The 21,728-nt window shown below is 48.0% G+C and overlaps 2 protein-coding genes across 7 annotated transcripts; one reads left to right on the forward strand and one right to left on the reverse strand.

Annotated features, from left to right (window-relative positions):
* The first annotated feature begins 122 nt into the window (after nucleotides 1-122).
* Nucleotides 123-12,381, forward strand: C12H11orf16 (chromosome 12 C11orf16 homolog). The gene is given in 7 exon segments (XM_011753131.3): nucleotides 123-362; nucleotides 2,967-3,123; nucleotides 5,297-5,531; nucleotides 6,326-6,481; nucleotides 6,484-6,969; nucleotides 10,934-11,155; nucleotides 12,009-12,381. Coding segments are annotated over 6 exon segments (1,401 nt in total). The 5' UTR covers nucleotides 123-195; the 3' UTR covers nucleotides 11,134-11,155; nucleotides 12,009-12,381.
* Nucleotides 12,382-12,399: 18 nt separating this feature from the next.
* On the reverse strand, nucleotides 12,400-21,712 carry LOC105488746 (A-kinase interacting protein 1). 6 transcript variants are annotated; one of them, XM_011753133.2, is made up of 6 exons: nucleotides 21,598-21,712; nucleotides 21,149-21,376; nucleotides 20,279-20,359; nucleotides 17,554-17,658; nucleotides 15,109-15,189; nucleotides 12,400-12,802 (listed from the first exon to the last, which is right to left on the reverse strand). In XM_011753133.2, exons 2-6 carry the CDS (start codon nucleotides 21,368-21,370, stop codon nucleotides 12,659-12,661), a joined length of 633 nt encoding a protein of 210 aa, XP_011751435.2. In that variant the 5' UTR covers nucleotides 21,371-21,376; nucleotides 21,598-21,712; the 3' UTR covers nucleotides 12,400-12,658. The 6 variants fall into 6 exon arrangements, 4 of the variants coding, with proteins under 4 accessions (XP_011751435.2, XP_070931224.1, XP_011751434.2 ...); XM_071075123.1 differs by having other exon boundaries at nucleotides 21,607-21,692; XM_011753132.2 differs by lacking the exon at nucleotides 21,598-21,712 and having other exon boundaries at nucleotides 21,149-21,591.
* Between the last annotated feature and the right edge of the window lie 16 nt (nucleotides 21,713-21,728).

Below are 21,728 nucleotides of genomic sequence, written 5' to 3' on the forward strand. Positions count from 1 at the left end.
GTTCCCAAAGCAGGTGACTCAAGGAGGAAACTGTGAGAGTTTGTGGGAGCAGGTGGGGCCGTGCATGGACTCAACTGTCCCCAGAGTCAGCTAACTGCAGAGCTGAGCCCTGCTTCGCCCAGGCGGCCACCGCTGGCTTTAAGCTGCAGGTCAGGGAGCGGTGGTGCCTATTCTCAGGTGGATCCTCTGAAGGCCATGGACTCCTCCACGGGGCCCAGGATGCCTTTGCTCAAATACTGCAGCGTGGCCACAAGCCTGAAGGCCCCTGGCTGGGACGGTGCTGCTCCACTGTGGGACCTTTCCTTCACCTACCCCTTTGCCCTCCAAGCACCCTGGCTCACCGGGCACAAGCCCCTCGCAAGGTACCTGTCTCTGCCCCTCTGGAGGAAGCGGGCGCCCCTTTCTTTTTTCCTTTGTTCTTGGCTGTTGGTGGTAGACCTTGGTGGAGAGACTTGCTTCCTGAGAAGGCGGAAAGGGGTCTTCATTGTTTGGCTTATGATTGGTGTATCTGTGTGCGGTCTGTCATTCCAGCCTACACTGTGCTCCCAGAGCCCTTCAGGGTTGATCCGGCTTTAGCAGAGTTGCAGATGCCACAGTTGGCATGAGGGAGAGAAGGCAGTTAGGGATAGCCAGTTACCAAGTTTATAGCTCATTTTACCATCAACAATGAGACTTGGCTGGGTGTGGTGGCTCACGCCTGTAATCCTAGCACTTTGGAAGGCCGAGGCAAGTGGATCACTTGAGGTCAGGAGTTCGAGACCAGTCTGACCAACATGGCAAAACCCTGTCTACTAAAAATACAAAAAAAAATTGGCTGGGCATGGTGGCTTACGCCTGTAATCCAAGCACTTTGGGAGGCCAAGGCGAGTGGATCACCCAAGGTCAGGAGTTCGAGATCAGCCTGGCCAAGATGGTGAAACCCCGTCTCAACTAAATATATAAAAATTAGCCAGGCATGGTGGCAGGTGCCTGTAATCCCAGCTACTCAGGAGGCTGAGGCAGAGAATTGCTTGAACCCAGAAGGTGGAAAGGTTGCAGTGAGCTGAGATCGTACCATTGTACTCCAGCCTGGGCAACAGAGTGAGACTCTGTCTCAAAGAAAAAAAAAATTAGCTGGGCGTGGTGGTGCATGCCTGTATTCCCAGCTACTTGGGAGGCTGAGGCAGGAGAATTGCTTGAACTCCGCAGGCAGAGGTTGCAGTGAGCCGAGACAGCGCCATTGCACTCGAGCCTAGGGAACAGAGCGAGACTCCATCTCAAACACAAAACCAAAAAAAAAAAAAAAAAAAAAAAAATGAGACTTGCTCTGGCACCATAGGAGAAATCAGCTAAGGGGGGGTCTCCAAGTCCCTCTTCAGGTTCCCTCAGTACTCCTCCTTTGTCCAGGATTTTCCTAAATAGGATCCTCAGTCCGCTTTCTAAAGCATGGATACAAGAGGCCAAAGGCACCACAGCCTATATGCACACATGGAGCGTGTCAGCTCCAGGGACTCGCATTCCTGCTGCCTGATCCATTGTGCCCATGTTAGGGACATGCCAGCTTGAATGATCCTTAATGGCTCCCTTTCGTGATTCACCCGGTGGACCATCCTGTTCAAAGCTAGAGTTAAGCATTGGACTTGAGATGCCAACAAGCACAGGAGGGAGGCTGAGGGGGACTGAGGGTAGCTCAGCATGGGCCTGCAGGAGCTCCTCAGCACGAACACCCTAGGTGCTGTGACAGCATGTTGATGACAGCAGGAGGCAGGCAGGCCCCCTTTGCATTCAGCCTTGCCCACAAAGTAAAATGGCTTCTTCAAAAACCTAAACCCTGACTCAACAACTCCCCTAGACCAACTGGCCCTGACCACAACATTATCCGGAACTAGCATCTCCTTTTTCTGTCCCACAACCCCTTAGCTCCTCTGGGTTGTCCCTGCCCAAACCTTCCTCATCTCCCTGACCCCACAGCATCAATGGCATTACAATTTCACACCCTTGGTATTACTACCCAAGCTTCCACGCCTCATCCTGGAATCCCACACGCCACCTTAAGATTTACCTTCCTGGCACTATTTTTTTTTTTTTTTTTGAGACGGAGTCTCACTGTGTTGCTCTGTCACTAGGCTGGAGTACAGTGGCGCAATCTTGGCTCACCACATCCTCCGCCTCCCGGGTTCAAGTGATTCTCCCGCCTCAGCCTCCTGAGTAGCTGAGATTACAGGCGTCTGCCACCACGCCCAGCTAATTTTTGTATTTTTAGTAGAGATGGGGTTTCACCATATTGTCCAGATGGTCTTGATCTCTTGACCCCATGATCCACCCACCTCGGACTCCCAAAGTGCTGCGATTACAGGCGTGAGCCACTGCGCCTGGCCCCTGGCGCTCTTTTCTTTTTTCAATAGGGGGTCTCACCTTGTCACCCAGGCTGGAGTGCAGTAGTGTCATTTCAGCCCACTGCAATCTCTACCTCCCAGGTTCAAGCAATCCTCCTACCTCAGCCTCCTGAGTAGCTGGGACCACAGGCTCATACTACCACACCCAGCTAATTTTTTTGTATTTTTGGTAGAGATGGGGTTTCACCATGTTGCCCAGGCTGGTCTTGAATTCCTGAGCTCAAGTGATCCATCCGTGTCAGCCTCCCAAAGTGCTAGGATTACAGGCGAGAGCCACACTTTTCCAGTCTGTTGTCTAGTGTAGGAACAAGCATTAATTAACTTGAATGTATCAAGGCAAATTACCTTTTGGTTGCCTTGAACCAACTCCCAATCCACCAAGGATGGTTCCCTTCACTGTCCTCTCCTACTGCCCCTCCCGGAGGTTTATCTTATCCTTCTGGAAGTCATAGATTGCCACTTTCCATGTGGATTTCTGTTCCACATGCCTTGTGTGCTGTGGTGCACCTCAGATGTACCTGAGAAACATGTTTCTTGATGTGTTTAGGGCTTGTTACTCTCTATCCACTAATTCCATTTGCTTTTTTCCAGGCACACCTCTTCTTGCCCGTGTCTCCACATTGCCGACCCAGCATGGCAAGGGCCTGGCTGGCTGGGAAGAGCTGGAGATGCTGCCAACACATGGGTCCTGGCAAGAAGGGAAGCAGATGGCTTTTACTACTGGGCTCAAATAAAGGCTGCTCCTGAGGCAAGTCCCTGACCCTCAGTATCTCCCTGGCATGCTCCTCTGGGTGGCCCTGTCGTACCTGACATGCCTTGGATGTGTGCCTCTAGCAGGCTGGTTTTTTGGATAAGCACAGCTCTCTCATGGCCATGTTGTAGAAGTGAACATGTAATACCACTGAGTGCGTTAGTTTGCTAGGGCTACCTAACAAAGTGCCACAAACAGAGTGGCTTAAACCACAGAAATGTGTCATCTCCCATTTCTGGAGGCTGGAAGTCCAGGGCTTGGCAAGGTTGGTTCCTACTGAGAGCTGTGAGGAAGAATGATTCCCATGCCCCGCTTCTGGCTTCTCATGGCTTGCTGGCAGGCTTTGGTGTTCCTCAGCTTATAGAGGCATCACCTTGATCTCTGCCTTTACCTTTACGGGGCTTTCTCCCTGAGTGTGTGTCTGCCCACATTTCCCCCTTTATAAGGACATCAATTACACGGGATTAGGGACCTGCCATATTCAGTCCTCATCTTAATTACATTTGCAATGACCCTATTCCCAAATAAGGTCACATTCTGGGGTCTAGGACTTCAACATATGAATTTGGCAGGGGGCAAGACATGGTGGCTCACGCCTGTAATCCCAGCGCTTTGAGAGGTGGTGGTGGGACAACTGCTTGAGGCCAGGAGTTCAAGACCAGCCTGGGCAATATAGCGAGACCCTGTCTCTACAAAAAATTTAAAAATTAACAAGGCATGGTGGCACATGGCTGTAGTCCCAGCCACTTGGGAGGCTGAGGCAGGAGGATCACTTGAGCTCCAAACTGATGGCACCACTGCACTCCAGCCTGTGGGAGGAGGGTGGAGGTGGGGCATGGGACACAATTCAATGCATAACAGAGAAGAAAATGTACTTTAAAAGTACTTTGTTGAGGAAAATTCCGTGTGTTGAATGAACACCAGCCTAAGGGAAAGAGGCACGAGATGTGTTTGCTCACATGCATGGGTGTGTGCTGGTACACAGAGAAGCATACTCCTGCCATGCTGGCCTGGCCTGTACTTCAGTGGCTACTCACTTCTTTTTTTTTTTTTTTTTAATTTTCTTTTTTTCAGAGTCAGACTTACTTTGTGAATGTAGATTCATGAAGGGAAGACTAATGTAAATTCTTTAAAAATATGAATTTCAGAATTTCCAATCAAAAGTCAGTTTTTGGCCTGGTGTGGTGGCTCATGCCTATAATCCCAGCACTTTGGGAAGCCAAGAAGGGTGGATTACCTGAGGTCAGAAGTTCGAGACCAGCCTAGCCAATGTGGTGAAACTCGTCTCTACTAAATATACAAAAATTAGCCGAGCAAGGTGGTGGGCTCCTGTAGTCCCAGCTGCTTGGGAACCTGAGGCAAGAGAATTGCTTGAACCTAGGAGGCGGAGGTTGCAGTAAGCCAAGATCATGCCATTGCACTCTAGCCTGGGTGATGAGCGAAACTCCATCTGGGGGGGAAAAAAAAGGTCAATTTTCAAGTAATATGTGAATTAAAATGAAATTCTAGCAAAACTTTGCTCGAATATAGTTTCTGTCCAGTGATTTGGTAAAAATAATTTATAACCAGTTTATTTCTCTTCTAAATCACAGAGTACTTGAAACAGCCTGTACTTTTAAGTAGCTGCATCACTGTTCTCTCACTTTTGCTATTCACTTGCTTAGCTAACCCTTTCCTCGTCGACTGTAAGGGCGGTGCTGAGGGCAGCTCTGTGGCCACAATCTCTCCTCGCCTACATGAGCCTCACAGGTGAACAACCATCCATCCCTGGTTGGTCTTGGACACAGGAGCGACGCTTCTTGGGGGTGCTGGAAGGAGGGGATCGCATTGAGAAAAGGTCCAGGGAGGACCCAGGTTATTCCTGGCAATTGCAGGTCAAAAATTTGGTAGGAGGAAAGAAAACCAGGCAAAGGAAGGGAATGGAAAGGGAGAGGCAAGAAGTGTTGCCCGAGGAAGAAAGAGATTCAGGGAAGCCCAACCGTGCCACACAGCCTGCCTATCTCAGCTATGACTGGCTTGAAAGAGCATCTGCCTCGTCCCTTCTTTAGGTGCCTGTCACTGTTTGGAAGGCAGTCCCTGGGCCTGGTTTGGGGGCATCGTAGGGAACCTGGGTGCTCCCTCTTGTACTTTATAATGCCAGTTCTTATTCTGAGTGTTTTCTTTCCCACAGCTGGAGAGACAGGGGGTCCTGCTTGTGGAATTTGAGGCTCCTCTTGTCGCAGGCCCGAAGCTGCCAGCCCGGCAGCAGAGAGTGGTCTTAGAAGAGGATGTCATTCCTCTCTCACCATCGGTAGGATACTCACTGAGACCAGGGGACAAGGTGCTGGCACTTTGGCAGCCAGGACAACAGCAGTATGGTCCTGGCACTGTTCTTTTGGGCTTGGAGATGAGAGATCCCCGGAGAGGTAAGAGAAGCTGCTCTGACTCATCAGTCCCCAGAAGGAGCCAGGCTATAATCAGGCCAGATGAGAGAGCCAAGGGTGCGTCTACAGCTTAGGGGTTTCTAAGGCATTAAGAAGATAATTTTTACCCCCTTGCCTGCTGCTTAATCTTGAGGCAGCAACAGATGCCTCAAGATGCACACTGTATCTTTCAGATTATTAAAAAAAAAAAATTGTAATCAGGGTAAGTGGCCTAAAACTCTATGTCTATGTTGGTTAGCTAAACCATGGTTTAGCTACTCACGACCCAGCTCTCACCAGGTCCTCCAGGGACCGGACAGTCATCTTCTGCCGGGTCAGTCAGCACCACTGTAATTCAGAGAATGACAGAATGAGGCTTCTACTGAGAATGCATTTTGGTTTTGACAAGAAAAGTGAGCCCCTGCAGGCCACTGTAGTCCAGGAGGCAGGGAGGCTCAGGCAAGTCCTCGGGAAGTGGAGGTAGGTATGATGCAGGTGAAGGATGTTCCTGGCAGGCTCTCCACGGAGAGGTGCATGTGAGGAGCCAGGCAGCCAGAGCACAGGGGCCGGGCTGAAGCTCTGCCTTTGCCTGTGTGGATAGGAGAGGCCTTATCCCACGATTAGGAAGTGGAAGCTACTTGGGAGGCTGAGGCAGGAGGAGGGCTTGAGCCTGGGAGGTTGAGGCTGCAGTGAGCTCTCACTGTGCCACTGCACTCCAGCCTGAGCCAGACCCTGTCTCAAAAAAAAAAAAGGTAATTGATAATTATAACAAAATTTTGCCATTTTTTGTTATGTAGCATCAAAGGAAGAAGAAATCACTGTTCATTTCTGGAATGGCAGAGCCGCTAAAGTGCCCCTAGGTGGGGTCCAGTCGGTGTCCCTGGCCATCTGGAAGAAGGCTGTGGAGAGGCTGCACAAGTCTTTCACCAGGGAGCACCCCAGGCCCCTTCACTGGCCCCATGCTGCTCTCTGCTGGGGCCAATCACTGGGCGCATCACTAACGAGCTTCCTCCGGGCACTCCATTCCTGTGCCCTCTCTGCCACCCTCATGCCTGCTGCCAGCTGCTGTGCCAGGGCTGCCTCTGTGGCTGCCCCCCATGTGGCACCACTTGGTGGCCTCTAACCAGGACCTCAGAAGTCACAGCCAGAGAACTTCCAGAGTTGGAGCCCCCAGCACAGCTTTTGCCCCTGGAAGGTCCTAAAGGGGAAAAAGTAGCAACGCACGCTCCCCTGGCTGTTTCCTCCTCCTCCTCCTCCTCCCGTGAACAAGACGATGTGGAGAATGATCTGGAGATGGGCCCTCCCCAGAGACTGATGGTAAACAGTGCAGTCAACACAGATCCCATCCTTCTTGAGACTCCTTTGAGGCAGAGTGGCCTCTGCCAGCCTGAGTGGAGGTACTGGAGGAGAAACGGGCCTGAGCCACGCCCTGGGAAGCCAGGTATGCCAGGGGAGTGGGCTTGCCTTCTAAGGCAGGGGCTGGGGCACCGGCTCCCTTCCCTCCCACATGTCCCTTATGAAGCTGATGCATGTGTCCACTCTGTTGGGACTACAGTAATCCTTGGGAGTCTGGTCATGCTGAAGGGGAGTCTGGTCATGCTGAAGAGGAGGCTGTGGGAAAAGGGAAATAGCAGGTTTCCATTTCAGCTATGAGGCCCACAGGAGCAGAAGGATGAACTGATCTTTGTGCTAAGGTTGCATCCCTATTTAATACCTGCCTTTTTCTTTCTTCACTAGTCTCTACTGACAGGGCACTGCCATTGTCTGTTTTTAGCCCCCTCCTTTTTTCTTGGAGGCCTTGGTTTTTCTCTAGATGAATAGTACAAATGCCTCCTGGTGTTGATGAGAGTTGATGCACTGAAGCATAGAAACTGGTCTTAAGCATTGGTCATGAGGCCCCACTCTCCTGCTGGGCCCCTCAGTAAGTCAGCGGGGAGGACCTGGGCACTGTGATGTGCTTCTTATCCCTCATGGCCAACAGGAAAGCCATGTCCTGTTGCTGCTGGCAGTCTGCAGCCAGCCCCACACTGCATCACCTCCAGCTGAGAACTGTGTGGCGGGCCCTGCTAGGTTCCGGGAGCCCATTCTATCTAAATTCCCAATGGAGCCCGGAAGGAGCAGAAGCCTGTCAGAACTGTGTGAAGGAGGTGGCCCTTGACAAGATTCTGGGGGTCCTGGGGTCACTGAACATATCTGGGGCAGGGAGGCTGTGAGGTGAAGGAACACCATTGCTAAGGGCTTAGATCTCTAGGCACTGCCCACACTGGGACCCACTAGGGTTCCCTGGTTGAAACCATAGCCCTATTTCTAGCACAGTCACTGAGCCAGAAGGACTGCTTAGCCCATGAGAGTTTTTTGTTGTTGTTGTTTGTTTTTTGTTTGTTTGTTTTTTTGAGACAGTCTCACTTTGTTGCCCAGGCAGGAGTGCAGTGGCATGATTTTGGCTCACTGCAACCTCTGCCTCCCAGGTTTGAGTGATTCTCATGCCTCAGCCTCCCCAGTAGCTGGGATTATAGGTGCATGCCACCATGCCTGGCTAACTTTTGTATTTTTAGTGGAGATGGGGTTTTGCCATGTTGGCCAGGCAGGTCTCGAACCCCTGGCCCAAGTGATCTGCCTGCCTCGCCCTCCCAAAGTGCTGGGATTACAGGCATGAACCATCAAGCTGGCACCAATGAAGATTTCAATCTTGCCCCAGGGGTAACGACTTTATTAGTGTTCGGTTCCAGAAAGTTGAGAAATTGTAAAGAGAAGCTTTCCTGGTGACTCCTCTGAACCCTTGGGCTTTGGGAGGGGAGGGGTATGTCTACTGCACTTGGATTTTATATGAGGATTTTTCCCCTATATCTCAGACCCAGCTGTGCTCGTCCTCCACTCTCCAGGAGGAAACTTTATATTGAAAATATAAAATGGGGAGGTGGGTCCCAGGCTTCTGTGAAATGGGTTACTCCAATCTTGCAATGGCAAGCCTTGGCAGCAGCCACTCAGAAATGGTGATTTCGCCGGGTGCAGTGGCTCACCCAGCACTTTGGGAGGCCAAAGCGGGGGCGGATCACTTGCAGTCAGGGGTTTGAGACTAGCCTGACCAACAAAGTGAAACCCCGTCTCTACTAAAAATACAAAAATTAGCCAGGCGCTGTGATGCACATCTGTAATCCCAGCTAGTTGGGAGGCTGAGGTACCAGAATCAGTTGAACCCTGGAGGCAGAGGTTCCAGTGAGCCACTACATTCCAGCCTGGGTGACACAGTGAGACTCTGTCTCCAAAAAAAAAAAAAAAAGAAAGAAAGATATGCCAGTTTCTTTCTCCATTTGAAAGAAATGCAGCTATGGAGAATTTAGCATGCAAACACTAGAGTTTGGTACCATTTTCTTTATATTATCACTTGTAGAGAGGGCATAAAGAAAATGGTACCAAACTCTAGCGTTTTCATGCTAAATTTTCCATAGCTCCCAATGCCTCTTGCTCCAGCAGAGCCTGGAGAAAGAAAAGCTGTACCTACCCAACAGAAAAGGGTCTGTGGGGAGCAAATGAGACAATACCAAGCCCAGCATAGGGGAGAGGGACAACCAGAGGGGCCATGGGGGCCAGAGATGCCCTAGGTACTACATCTGTGTTCCTATTGCTGTGGCTTGCTCCATAGCAATCTCTAGAAGGGTTCCAAACCTGATTAAGTCCAAACAAATTTCCCCTGGCCCTAAGTTTACACAGCTCTTACTGCTACTGCCCGAAGCCTACACCTACAGGCTCTCTCCATCACCACATTTAAACAGATCCACTCCAAAGTTATTTTCTCCCCTGAAATAAATTCTAATAATCGACTATAAAGAAGAGAACTATAGTATCTTCAGGTAGTTGGCCCAGCTTTCCCGTTAAATACTGGATCTTGTGTTATACTCTAGGGAGAGTTCCTGGGGCTGACCCGTGAGCATTGTCAGCATGTTCCCAAATATACAGAGAGCATGCCCGAGAGGGGGTGCGGAGACATGGCCATCTCCAGCCTTCACCACACACGTGGGACTGCCTGTCACAGCTCACTAGTTAAGAGAAGCACAGAAAACCACATGTGGGTCAGGCCTGAAACAAGGCAAACACCAGCGCTTTGCTTTTCTCCCCTCCAGGTTTTGTATCTTTTAAAGGAAATATGCTGTTTTGCTTCTCCTAAACATGCTTGATGTTTAATCAGTTCCTGCTCTCAGGACTCGATATCCGTTCTGTCGAGTGCTGATGCTCGACACTCAATTTTGAGCTTTGCCTCTCACAAAAGCTCTTGCATAGGTTTCTCTGTCCTCCACACTTTCCCTTACTTTCAGTTACAGGCAGTGAGAGGTTACAGTTAGATTCTAACAGTCCTAGGGAGGCCAGATTGTCAGCTGCTGGCAGGGAGGTGCTTTCTGCCTCCTTTGCTTATAACTGAAACAGGATTCAATCTGTAGTTGTAAAAGAAACATAAAAAGCGTTCCTTCCCTTTTAGATTGGTCTGTTCCTCAGGAAGTCACATCTCCCATTATTTTTGTTTTGCCCTAATATATATATTTTTTTATTTTTAGAGACAAGGTCTCACTATGTCACCCAGGCTGGAGTGCAGTGGCATGATCATAGCTCACTACAGCCTCAAACTCCTGGGCTCAAGCAATCCTCCTGCCTCAGCCTCCCAAATAGTTGAGACTACAGGTGTGCACTAATGCACCCAGTTCAATTTCTTAAAACTTGTTTTTCCATCAGCTTGTAGTCTCTTCTTTATGGTCCATGTTATCAGTGATCAGTGAAGGTGTCGAAGCTCCTTTAACTGGTGGCAGTCAGTTACCTTCACTTGCCCTAATGGCAGTTTAGAAAACACATCCAATAACTTCTTCACTACTCCAAATCTTGGGTATCAGGTAATGTTTCCCAAAAGCATAAGGGCCAGAAATGATAAAAATTTTTTTCTCTAAAAATAGAAAACATTACATGGACACATTGCATGATGGTAAAATAGGCCAAGTGTAGTGGCTTACACCTGTAATCGCAACACTTTGGGAGGCTGAGGCTGGAGGATCGCTTGAGCCCAGGAGTTCAAGACCAGCTGGGCAACATAGCGAGACCCTGTTCCTATAAAAAAAACTAAAAAATTAGCTGAGCATGGTGGTGTGCGCTTGTGGTCCGAGCTACTTGGGGCTGTAGTGAAGAGGGGGTGGCAGGTGGGAGGATGGCTTGAGCCCGGGTGGTCGAGGCTGCTGTGAGCTATGATCATGCCACTGCATTCCAGCCTGGGTGATATAGCAAGACCCTGTCTCAAATACATAATAAATGAAAAGAAAACAATGCTGTGAGCTTACAGATACTTCAGTGATCCTTGTTTTAGTTCTACTTATCCCATCAAAATGATGGCATATTCAACCTAAGTAATTGACTTTTGGGTTTAGGAACAAGATATTCCAACATCTGGAAAGAAGAAAAGGATCACAAACAGCAGAGAGCACAAACTGTAGTAGTGGGGACTACCACGGAGCTGGTCTTGAAGGCAACCAACACGAAGCCACCGCAGACCCCGCCAGGGGAAGTTGAACACAGAAAGCAGAGTCAGAGCCTTGCAATAGGTCCATGGAACAAGAATTCCCCTTAGACTGAGAGCCCTGAGGATCTAGGTAAAGCAGAATGGCTGGAAAGGGGCTTCCTAAGGACTTCTCACATGGGTCTTAGACTTTTTGGGTCACATCCGCTTTGAGAACAGTAAAACCTATGACCCCTTGTCCCAGAAAAATGTACATACCCTCAATTTTGCATGTAATTTCAGAATGCTTATGGAACCTATGAATTTAATCACAGGCTTCTTGGGGGTGCAAGGATCCCCATTTAAATGACCCTCTGTTCTATGGTATTGGGTTGGGGTCTGCTTTATTAGGCCCTCTGAATATGGAGTCTGTTCCTCACTAACAATGGTAATATAGCTCTACTTAAAACTTCATTTCCATCATATAAAATACTGACACCTTTCCCAAGGAAAGGTGGAAAGGTTTGTGTTCAAAACGAGAGAACCAGGCAATGAAACTGGGAGATGTCACAGTACTGCTGTGGCAGCTTCAAGACGTTTGGGACACAGCAATGATTTTTTTTTTTTTTTTTTTTTTAGACAAGATCTCACTCTGTCACTCAGGCTGGAACGCAGTGGCATAATCATGGCTCACTACAGCCTTGAACTCCTGGGCTGAAGTGAGCCTCCCATCTGAGTCTCCTGAGTAGCTAGGACCTGAGTAACTAGGCACATGCCACCACACCTGACTAAACTTTTTACTTTTTGTAGAGAGAGGGTCTCACTGTGTTGCCCAGGCTGGTCTTGATTACTGGGCTCAAGTGATTCTCCTGCCTTAACTTCCCAAAACGTTGGGATTACAGGTATGAGCCACCACACTCAGCACATCAATGACTTTTTAAAATCAGTGACTTTTGAATAAAATTACAGTCAGCATAACAATCTATGGATTTTTTCCCCTTTTATAGGTAAAGAATAAACATGTATAACTTGAGGAGAGTTATACAGAGTGGCTGACAAGGCCTTCAACGGAAGGAGGCACAGGACAGGCCACAGGTAACAGTCAAATAACCAGCAGTATCTCCACCCCACGAAGACCTCCCTGCAGATAAGCAGCAGGAAGGCACCTGTTGTGAGGGGTATAGGAGTGTGGGGTCCTGCCCTGGGGGTCCCTGCCAGGGCCCTGGTGAGACTGCTTTAAGGTGCCTCTTCCACGGAAGAGAGGGTCAGCCTGCTTTGGGCAAATGTGTCCACAGCCACTCTGCCACCTTTCCATAGAGCCTACCGTTGTACATGAGTGACATTTTTGTTTTACCTCTCAATAAAAATGAATTCTCTTCATTTCCAGTCTCTTTATTATCATAATTAACCTCTACTTGGAAAGCAAGCAGTAAAACCCGTTCAGAGAGCGAATCATATAACTTTCAGGCAAACAAGCATGAAGGACTCCTACACCTCCAGTTAAAAAAGGCACTGAAAAAGACAGACTCCAGTTCCTGGGAAGGCTGACCCAGTCAGCATTAAAAACAGGATTAATGTATAGCTATCAAGAGAATCATACAGTGGCTTTATTCTTACTACTTAAAAAAAGGTGATGTGAAGGCAGTGATGGTCAACATCACATAGGGAAGATCAGGTCCACACTTTGTCCAGAATCAACTGCTACCACATGAGTCTTCTTGGTTAAGTCATTTGAGCCCACAGTGACAGAATAGGTCCCTGGATATACTTCTATGTAGAGGTCCTTAGAAATGTTCTCAGCCTAGAAGGAAAAAAAGGATATTAGCAGTTTAGAGATTTTATACCCCACTGCCACCATGGCCCCCCAGCAGGCTACCTGTGCATGCAGAGGTGTGATGGAATGAAGTGCTAATGTGGGAGACAGGTCCTGCTTTCAAGGCTCAGCCTGCTCACGTACAACACTGTCATTTTGGTTGGTCTCAGCCTTTCCTTATTTCTAGAACTGTGATAATACCTCACAAATAAGCATGTGAAAATGCTCTGTAAATGCTAAAGTGTTACAGGAACATGAAGGATTATAAAAAGAACACTCTACTTGGAGTTAGGCAGAGGGAAAGGCTAGAGGCCACTGTTTTGGGGATCAGAAGTAGACAGTGGCACTTAGCACAGATGAGCAGTAATGGCAAGGTAATCGGGAGTGATGAGAGCCATTCTTTTATTTTTTTGTTGTTGTTGTTTTTTGTTTTTGTTTTTGTTTTTTGAGACGGAGTCTCGCTCTGTCGCCCAGGCTGGAGTGCAGTGGTGTGATCTCGGCTCACTGCAAGCTCCGCCTCCTGGGTTTACGCCATTCTCCTGCCTCAGCCTCCTGAGTAGCTGGGACTACAGGCGCCCGCCACCGCGCCCAGCTAATTTTTTGTATTTTTAGTAGAGACGGGGTTTCACCGTGGTCTCGATCTCCTGACCTTGTGATCCGCCCGCCTCGGCCTCCCAAAGTGCTGGGATTACAGGCGTGAGCCACCGCGCCCGGCGAGAGCCATTCTTTTAAACTGTGCTTTGCTAAGTTCACTATTAGGAAGATGATAGGCATTTCTTTTGTCCTAAAGCTCAAAACAATTTGAGTGGATTCCATTTTGTCACTGAAGCAGCAATTCAGCTGGCTGACAAAACTTTCCCTCGGAGGACTGGTTCTCCCAGAGTACAAAACACTGGAAGCCAGAGTTAATGGAAAGATTTTTATTTAGAGCCGAACTGAGTACAATCAGTCTTCCAAGGGTAGACTTCACTCATGGCTGGGAGGCAGGTTACATCAGGTGTGCAGACAGAGGATGGGTCTCAGTTCAAATGACAAAAGGACAAAGTCACAAACCAGAAAAGAGCCTGTAATTAAGGGCCAGATTGACAGCTGGGATGCCATTACATGTTTGCTTAATGCTGAGAAGGGGCCACAGGCAAAAGCTGTAGATTCCACTACCACACACAGGAAAAGCCAAACTACTGGCCAGCAAATTGCACTCAGAGGAATAAATGATCATGTTTACATTTTTATGAAATTTCCTCTATTCCTCCTACCTTGCAGATGGATTTGAAGCCAAGTTTTTCCAAAGCTGTTTAATGTTGTATTCTTGCATGCCTGTCCAGTTTCTGCAAAATTGGAAGTCTATAATCCTTTAACTGATGTAAATGTGTATAACAATGTCATTAACTATTTATTGGTTGTCAACCACGTAAATAGAAGTCACTTTTAGAAAATATGGTTGTATCAGAATTGCAGAAAGCCAAGGATGCTTCATTTGCACACAAGGAGACATAGAGGTAAGGTTGGCATGTGGCTGTAGAACTCCAACACTGTGGAACATCAGTATTACCAAAAGTCTGCAAGTGTTGAGAGGCGTCTAAGCCTTAACAACTTATATTTGTACTAGAAGCAGAATATTCTGAATTGTTAATAACTCTAGTATACTCCAAATCCTGACTAGTAGCAAACTGTATACAAACAAAAAGTAAGAAATGTATTGCGGCACCATGCTGGATGAAGTTCCTTTCCTCAGAATTCTAGCCCTTCCAAGTTCCAAAAAGGATCCCCTGGCTTCATGAACTAATGAGTACTTTACTTAAAAATGAAAAACTCATTATATGTTTTTACAAAGAAACATTTTTGGAAAATGAGAACAAATGCCTTCAAATGTTGTGGAACCTGATCTCACCAAATGTGTATGTTTCGGAATTTCAGCAATGGTTTTCACTTTGTTAGCAGGAGGATCGTGCCCCTCCTGCTGCTTGAACAGATGGTGGAATTCCAGCAGGACCCAGTGCCAGCTCAGCTGAGCTGTAGGTAGGAACTGAGATGTGAATACTTCACATTCTTTCCAACCACAACTATGAGTTCAGGCACAAAGAGTATCCCTGAAGCTTTGAGTGAAGGAAGAATACCAAGAAAACCCAGTTTTACACTGAACCTAATTTTGTGCACTCCCTTCTTAAGTGTAAGAACATCTCAACTTAAAAATACTATAGACCCAATTCAAATAGCCCTCTAAGAACCATGTCAACTGGTTCATGGAGTTGTAACGGTGGTGAAACCCAGTGCGTAAGCAGTTCCGTACTCACAGGCTGGGATGCCTCTGGAGCACACTCGGATATTTGATAGATGCCTCCAGGACCAAGGGATGTCTTTTTTCTGTCTTTTCTCTGAAGAGACAAGTAGAACACTGATTTGTGCCCAAACTTTCACTTTTGGATTGTAAAGAGAAGTTTTCTTCTACCTTATGAGGAGTTAGTAATTGTTCTGTCAGCTTTTTCTAAGTTGTCATCTAAGTCATTAAGGCATTTTTAAGTGAATTCTGTAAGGTATTTTTAGTCAGATGTTTATTATAATTTTCATCCTTACATGGGCTTTGGAATCAGACACACCTGAGTTTAAGTCCTCTCTCTGCTATTTACTAAGAGATTAACTTCTCTTGAGCCTTGGTTTTCCAGTCTGTAACATGGGACTCTTGGATTGCAGGGAAAATTTAAAATGCAAAAGTGACACTTAGGCTCTCAATACATTCTCTTCTGTGCTTCTTCTAGGAGTAGGGGTGGTCCTAGAAGGCAACAGGCTGACTGATAAAGCCAATTTCCCTTAGAGGGAACTTGCATTTTAAAAGGAGAGTTGGGAATGACTCTTCCCCACATGTACCTAAGTGCACCCTTTAGGGTCAGGTGCACTTAGGTGAGAGTTCAGGCTAGGCCAGAAAAGGGGGCTCAGGACTCAAGCTCTGGCACCACTACTCACCTCCCAGGCCAGGGGAGGCGTGTGGGAGGTGCTTCAAGTGTACACTCAGCCCTTGCTCATGTCCCTGTGTCCACTCTCCCATCCTTGTCCTAAACTTCCTCCCTCTAACACCCCAAAATGGCTGACAGACCAAAGAAGTCAAGAATCCAACTTAGACTCCGGAATCGACTCTGGACTTCAGTTTGCTATCTTTGAGTACAAGCAGGTAGTTTAAAACAAAAGCAAAAACCTAGTCTCCTCAGAAACTACCACCACCACCACCTCCTCCTTTGAATCAGTTCAATAAACAGAATCTTTGGCTTCCCCAGAATGATATGTGGTAAAAGGTAAGTTTGTAGTGAGAGGCCTGTAATTGTTACTACCTTTACAAAAAAGTACTTTGTTAAACGAGACCCCCGTCACCACACTTCCCTTGTACTTTCTTTTTAAAAATTATGAAAGACATGGGCCAGGCACGGTGGCTGACGCCTGTAATCCTAGCACTTTGGGAGGCTGAGGCAGGCAGATCACCTGAGATCAGGAGTTCGAGACCAGCCTGGCCAACACAGTGAAACTCTGTCTCTATTAAAAATACAAAAATGGGCCGGACGTGGTGGCTCATGCCTGTAATCCCAGCACCTTTGGGAGGCCGAGGTGGGCAGATCACAAGGTCAGGAGATCAAGACCATCCTGGCTAACACGGTGGAAGCCTGTCTCCACTAAAAATACAAAAAATTAGCCAGGCGTGGTGGCTGGCGCCTGTAGCCCCAGCTACTCGGGAGGCTGAGGCAGGAGAATGGCATGAACCCAGGAGGCGGAGCTTGCAGTGAACCGAGATTATGCCACTGCACTCCAGCCTGGGCAACAGAGCGAGACTCCGTCTCAACAACAACAAAAAAAAGAAAAACACAAAAATTAGCTGGGCGTGGTGGCAGGTGCCCGTAGTCCCAGCTACTTGGGAGGCTGAGGCAGGAGAATTGTCTGAACCTGGGAGGCAGAGGTTGCAGTGAGCCACGATTGTACCACTGCACTCCACGTTGGGTGACAGTGAGACTCCCTCTCAAAAAAAATAAAATAAAATAAAATAAAAAATTACCAAAGACATGACAGTTATGACCTTACAGTAAAAAATGTAATTATTAAAAATCTTTTCCCCCAGCCTGGGCAACATGGCAAAACTCCATCTCTATTAAAAACATTAAAAATTAGCTGGGTGTGGTGGCATGCACCTGTAGTCCCAGCTACTTGGGAGGCTGAGGTGGGAGGATCACCTGAGCCCAGGAAGTCAACGCTGCAGTAAGCCACGATTGCTCCACTGCACTCTAGCCTGGGTGACAGAGTAAGACCCTGTCTCAAAAAAAAAAAAAAAAAAAAAAAAAAAATCCTATCCCTAGATGTAGAAGAGGATATTTGGAGCTCTTTTTAAAAAAAAATACAGAAAGGGTCTATGTTGCCCAGAATAGAGTGCAGGGGATAGTCGCAGGGGCGATCATTGCATGCAACATGTTCCAGGCTTGGAAGCTCTTTTCTTTAAACCTGGCCGAGAATCCCATGGCCCAGGACTGCAGGTTCACCTAAAGATCCTACAGTGGCATCAATCTTATATTTTTGACAACCTCCTATTTCATGTTCATTGCTGTAAGTTCTCTAAGGTTATGAATTTATACATTTCTGTTAAGCCCTGTAATGCCAAGTCACACTGGCATCCAGTAACACAAAGTCTCGCAAGGGCTCTTGAATATAGGGTGTCATATCTTGGTAGACTGAAGGCATGGTGCCGGATAGTTGAGTACACTTACCTGACCATTCCCTATGTCCGAGCACATGTACAGCTTCGACTTGCCTCTGTGATAACGATAGACATGGGTTGCCCCTCCTTCCTCTGGCACAGATGAATAATACTTCTAGAGAAGTAATGTCAAAGATGTTAGCTAACCAAATTGTCTTGTCAAATTTTCAAAATACCCTGATATTTGGGCAAAGTACAGTTGAGGAGGGAGGCAAGAGAGCAAAGGTGAATTACCTGCCCTCTTGACAGGCCTCTGAAGTCATGCAACAAACGTTAGCCCACCCAAAGTGGCTGCAGAGAAAGAAATGCATTTGGCATCCTCGTGCTGCCACCTGCTGCCTCTGTAGGGCAAGAACGCTGGCTAAGGTGGGCAGGACCATGCTCTCTGCCAGGTTAAACAAATTTCACATCTTTGCCCCCATGTCCAATGCACATATCCTTTCATTTCCTCCCCTAAAAAATGTGGATGAACAGTTCCATGTTTATTGTCTAAGTGTCAGACAAGGACATGGGAAGAGACGGGTACATTTTCTTGAAATTTAGAAACACAGCAGGAAATGAAACATAAACCCAAGAGCTCTGCAGCCCTTTTCTCTGTGCTTCCCGTGCGCAGGGGAGTGGAGGGAGAAGTCTCTAATTTAAGAAGAATCTTCCAAAAGATCGGAAAACAGTTACATTTCTCTTGTCTGCTTCCTTCCTCCCCCTCAAAGTTAGCATTAGACTTGCCCTTGATAATGACTAATGATGAGGACATCACAGCTCTGCTTGTTTTGAACACAGGGTAGGGACACTGTCTAAAACACATGTGACGAGAAGAATGAGAAGCCGGGGAAAGCACTTGAGGACACAGACCTAAAGATGTGTTTTAGTAGCTGCTTCAGACTGTAGAGGCAAACCCAGTACATAATTCTTTTTTTTTTTTTTTGAGACGGAGTCTCGCTCTGTCGCCCAGGCTGGAGTGCAGTGGCGCGATCTCGGCTCACTGCAAGCTCCGCCTCCTGGGTTTACGCCATTCTCCTGCCTCAGCCTCCTGAGTAGCTGGGACTACAGGCGCCCGCCACCGCGCGCGGCTAATTTTTTGTATTTTTAGTAGAGACGGGGTTTCACTGTGGTCTCGATCTCCTGACCTTGTGATCCGCCCGCCTCGGCCTCCCAAAGTGCTGGGATTACAGGCGTGAGCCACCGCGCCCGGCCCCAGTACATAATTCTTAATTCTATCTCTAGAAAGCCAAGGGGTTCTGAGGCTCCATTTCATAACAGAGACTTGAACTGAAGCATGAACAGAAAACCAAAATGAAGAACAGCAATTTGCTAAACCTTAAATGAAAGACAAATATTATTGCTTTTACTGAACCATGAACCAAGGGTTTAATCACTTTACAGTAGAGCTGAAGCTATTGATTTTTCTAAAACCACTGAACAATACAAATAAGATAAAAATATTCCCTGAACTATTCCTCACTGGTTGGAGTCCTATTCTTGGAGTCAGGGATTTTTACAAAAGATGTAGAAAGATTAGAGTGTTTTGAGATCTTAACATATGAAACTGAAAAGCAGGGCAGAAACAAGGTATTCTCTTCCATCTCCCTTGGGGATCAGCCTCCTTACAACCATGTAGGACTCACGAAGTGTTAATGCTGCATGAGGCCAGAGTCTGCTGTAATTCCTAGAAGACAGCGCCTTCCATGCAGGTAATTTCCTTGAATGTTTTCTGGCCTGCCTTCAACCTTCCCCGAGTATGGAAAGATGACTTGGCTGGTTATGGTGGCTCATGCCTGTAATCCCAACACTTTGGGAGGCCAAGGTGTGCAGATCACTTGAGGACAGGGGTTCGAGAGCAGCCTGGCCAACATGGTGAAGCCTTGTCTCTACCAAAAATACAAAAATTAGCCAGGCATGGTGGCACACGCCTGTAGTCCCAGCTACTGGGGAAGCTGAGGCAGGAAACTTGCTTGAACCAGGAGGCCAGGAGGCAGGGGTTGCAGTAAGCCAAGATTGAGCCACTGCACTCCAGCCTGGGTGATGGAGTGAGACTGTCTCAATAAAAAAAAAAAAAAAAAAAAAGGCCAGGTGCGGTGGCTTACGTCTGTAATCACAGCACTTTGGGAGGCAGAGGTGGGCGGATCATGAAGTCAGGAGATCGAGACCATCCTGGCTAACACAGTGAAACCCTGTCTCTAATGAAAATTACAAAAAAAAAAAAAAAAAAAAAATTTGCTGGGCGTGGTGGCAGGCGCCTCTAGTCCCAGCTACTAGGAAGGGTAAGGCAGGAGAATGGCATGAACCCAGGAGGTGGAGCTTGAAGCGAGCCGAGACTGCGCCACTGCACTACAGCCTGGGTGACAGAGCAAGACTCTGTCTCAAAAAAAAAAAAAAATAAATAAATAATAAAATAAAAATAAATAAACCCTAATATTTAACTTACTTGCTACGGAATTCAGCAAATAAGCTATTTTTCCCCCCACCAGACTGAAAGATCACTGAGGGCAGAAGACCTTTTCTGACTTTTCATAGCTATATTGTCAACTACAGAGTTAGGCATTCAATAAACATTGGTTGAGTGAATTCTAACTTGGATTTACCCCCTGGTTTAAGTCCTTGACTGTTTACAATCTGACCATGAAGGATGGGCAGGAGAAACAGGTAGTCTCCAGATTCTCCCTAAATTCCAGAAGGATCCCCATTGTGGTCCATCAGCAGGTGATGGGACATAGCTTTGGTTCACACCAACTTACCCCACACTGACTTGAAGTATAGTCCATGAATTCAGCCATTGTTCTGAAGGAAGCATTAAGGGTTGGGGGCCTCTCTTCTCTCTATTTGAATAAATGGCACGTCACAGGTTAGATCTAGGATTCCCTACTGGACAATAAAGCCATTTTGGAAATAGCCTCCTTTTTACTTTTCGAAAGGCTCTGCAAGTTTATGTCAGAAAGAACGATGTTACTGAGAAAGAATTCCAACCCTAAAAGATGGACATGCAATTTATCCAGGACCTAAGAGATAGGTTTGCAGGCTTTCCAGGCTTTCCTCTATTATCAGATGACAGCTGTAAGTTTTTTGTTTTTTTTTTTGAGACGGAGGTTTCGCTCTTGTTGCCCAGGCTGGAGTGCAATGGCACGATCTCGGCTCACCGCAACCTCCGCCTCTCGGATTCAAGCGATTCTCCTGCCTCAGCCTCTCTAGTACCTGGGATTACAGGAATGCGCCACCATGCCCGGCTAATTTTGTATTTTTAGTAGAGACGGAAAGTTTCTCCATGTTGGTCAGGCGGTCTCGAACTCCCGACCTCAGGTGATCCGCCGCCTCGGCCTCCCAAAGTTCTGGGATTACAGGCGTGAGCCACCGCGCCCGGCCTTTTTTTTTTTTTTTTTTTTTTAAAGTAACCAACCAGGGCTGAACACTACCGTTATTCTACAGCTACCCAACAAGAACCTGTCAAATATAAATAGTTTTGAAAGGACTTTTCCATTCATTGTCCTGATCCTTTCCAGCTTCCGCTAAGGGGAGGTTTCCTCAGGTGCTTCTGCGCTGCGCGCCCCAGGCTCCCAGCGGGCTACAGCGGTGCGAATGACTGGGGCGGTCCCCAGCACGGCGACCCTCACCTCTCCCGGGAAAACGCGCTGCGGGCCGGCTGCCGGCTGTCTCTCTAGGTGGGGCGCCTCCCGGGCAAGGACCCCCATGCAGCCTTTGGGACGCTCCAGGGCATGCCAGTCCACCGCCCTCCTCTTGGCCCGCTCCAGCACTTCTAGAGCCAGCCTTGCTGAACGCTGCAGGGAACGTCGGTCCACCCCATTCAGCGCTGCGGCCGCCAAACAGTTGTCCATGGCTCCCTAAGTGGGCACATAACGTACAAACGCCGGCGGTTCAGCTGGGCCGCCGCAACCCTGCTCCAAATTCGGGTGGGAGCCCCAGCCTCGACCTCCCTGGAGACCACCGCTCCTGGTCCGCCCCCAACGCAAACTCCAGCGGGAGCCTAGCCAGGACGAGGCCTAAGCGCGCCCACCCCTTCCATTTCCATCTGCCCCTTCCGCTACTTAGGGAACCCCCTCACCCGGCTCACTCGTCAAGGCGCATGCGCGCAGCGCTATCCTAGGAAGCGGGATGAGGCCTGGCGCTCCTGGCGGCGCCGGCGCAGTAGGGCCATTGGCGGAGGGCGCGAGAGGCGGGGCGGAGGGCGCGAGA

Source organism: Macaca nemestrina, chromosome 12, assembly GCF_043159975.1.
Source record: "Macaca nemestrina isolate mMacNem1 chromosome 12, mMacNem.hap1, whole genome shotgun sequence".
NCBI classification, from domain to species: domain Eukaryota; kingdom Metazoa; phylum Chordata; class Mammalia; order Primates; family Cercopithecidae; genus Macaca; species Macaca nemestrina.

What these genes read in the sequence shown, in the direction of transcription:
- LOC105488746 (XM_011753133.2), bottom strand. Translation starts at nt 21,370, where the DNA reads ATGGACAACTGTTTGGCGGCCGCAGCGCTGAATGGGGTGGACCGACGT. An exon ending in AGCGCGTTTTCCCGGGAGAG is followed by an intron (nt 20,360 to 21,148) that starts GTGAGGGTCGCC and finishes TTATTCAAATAG; the next exon opens with AGAGAAGAGAGGCCCCCAAC. An exon ending in CTCCAGAGGCATCCCAGCCT is followed by an intron (nt 12,803 to 15,108) that starts GTGAGTACGGAA and finishes TTTTCCTTCTAG; the next exon opens with GCTGAGAACATTTCTAAGGA.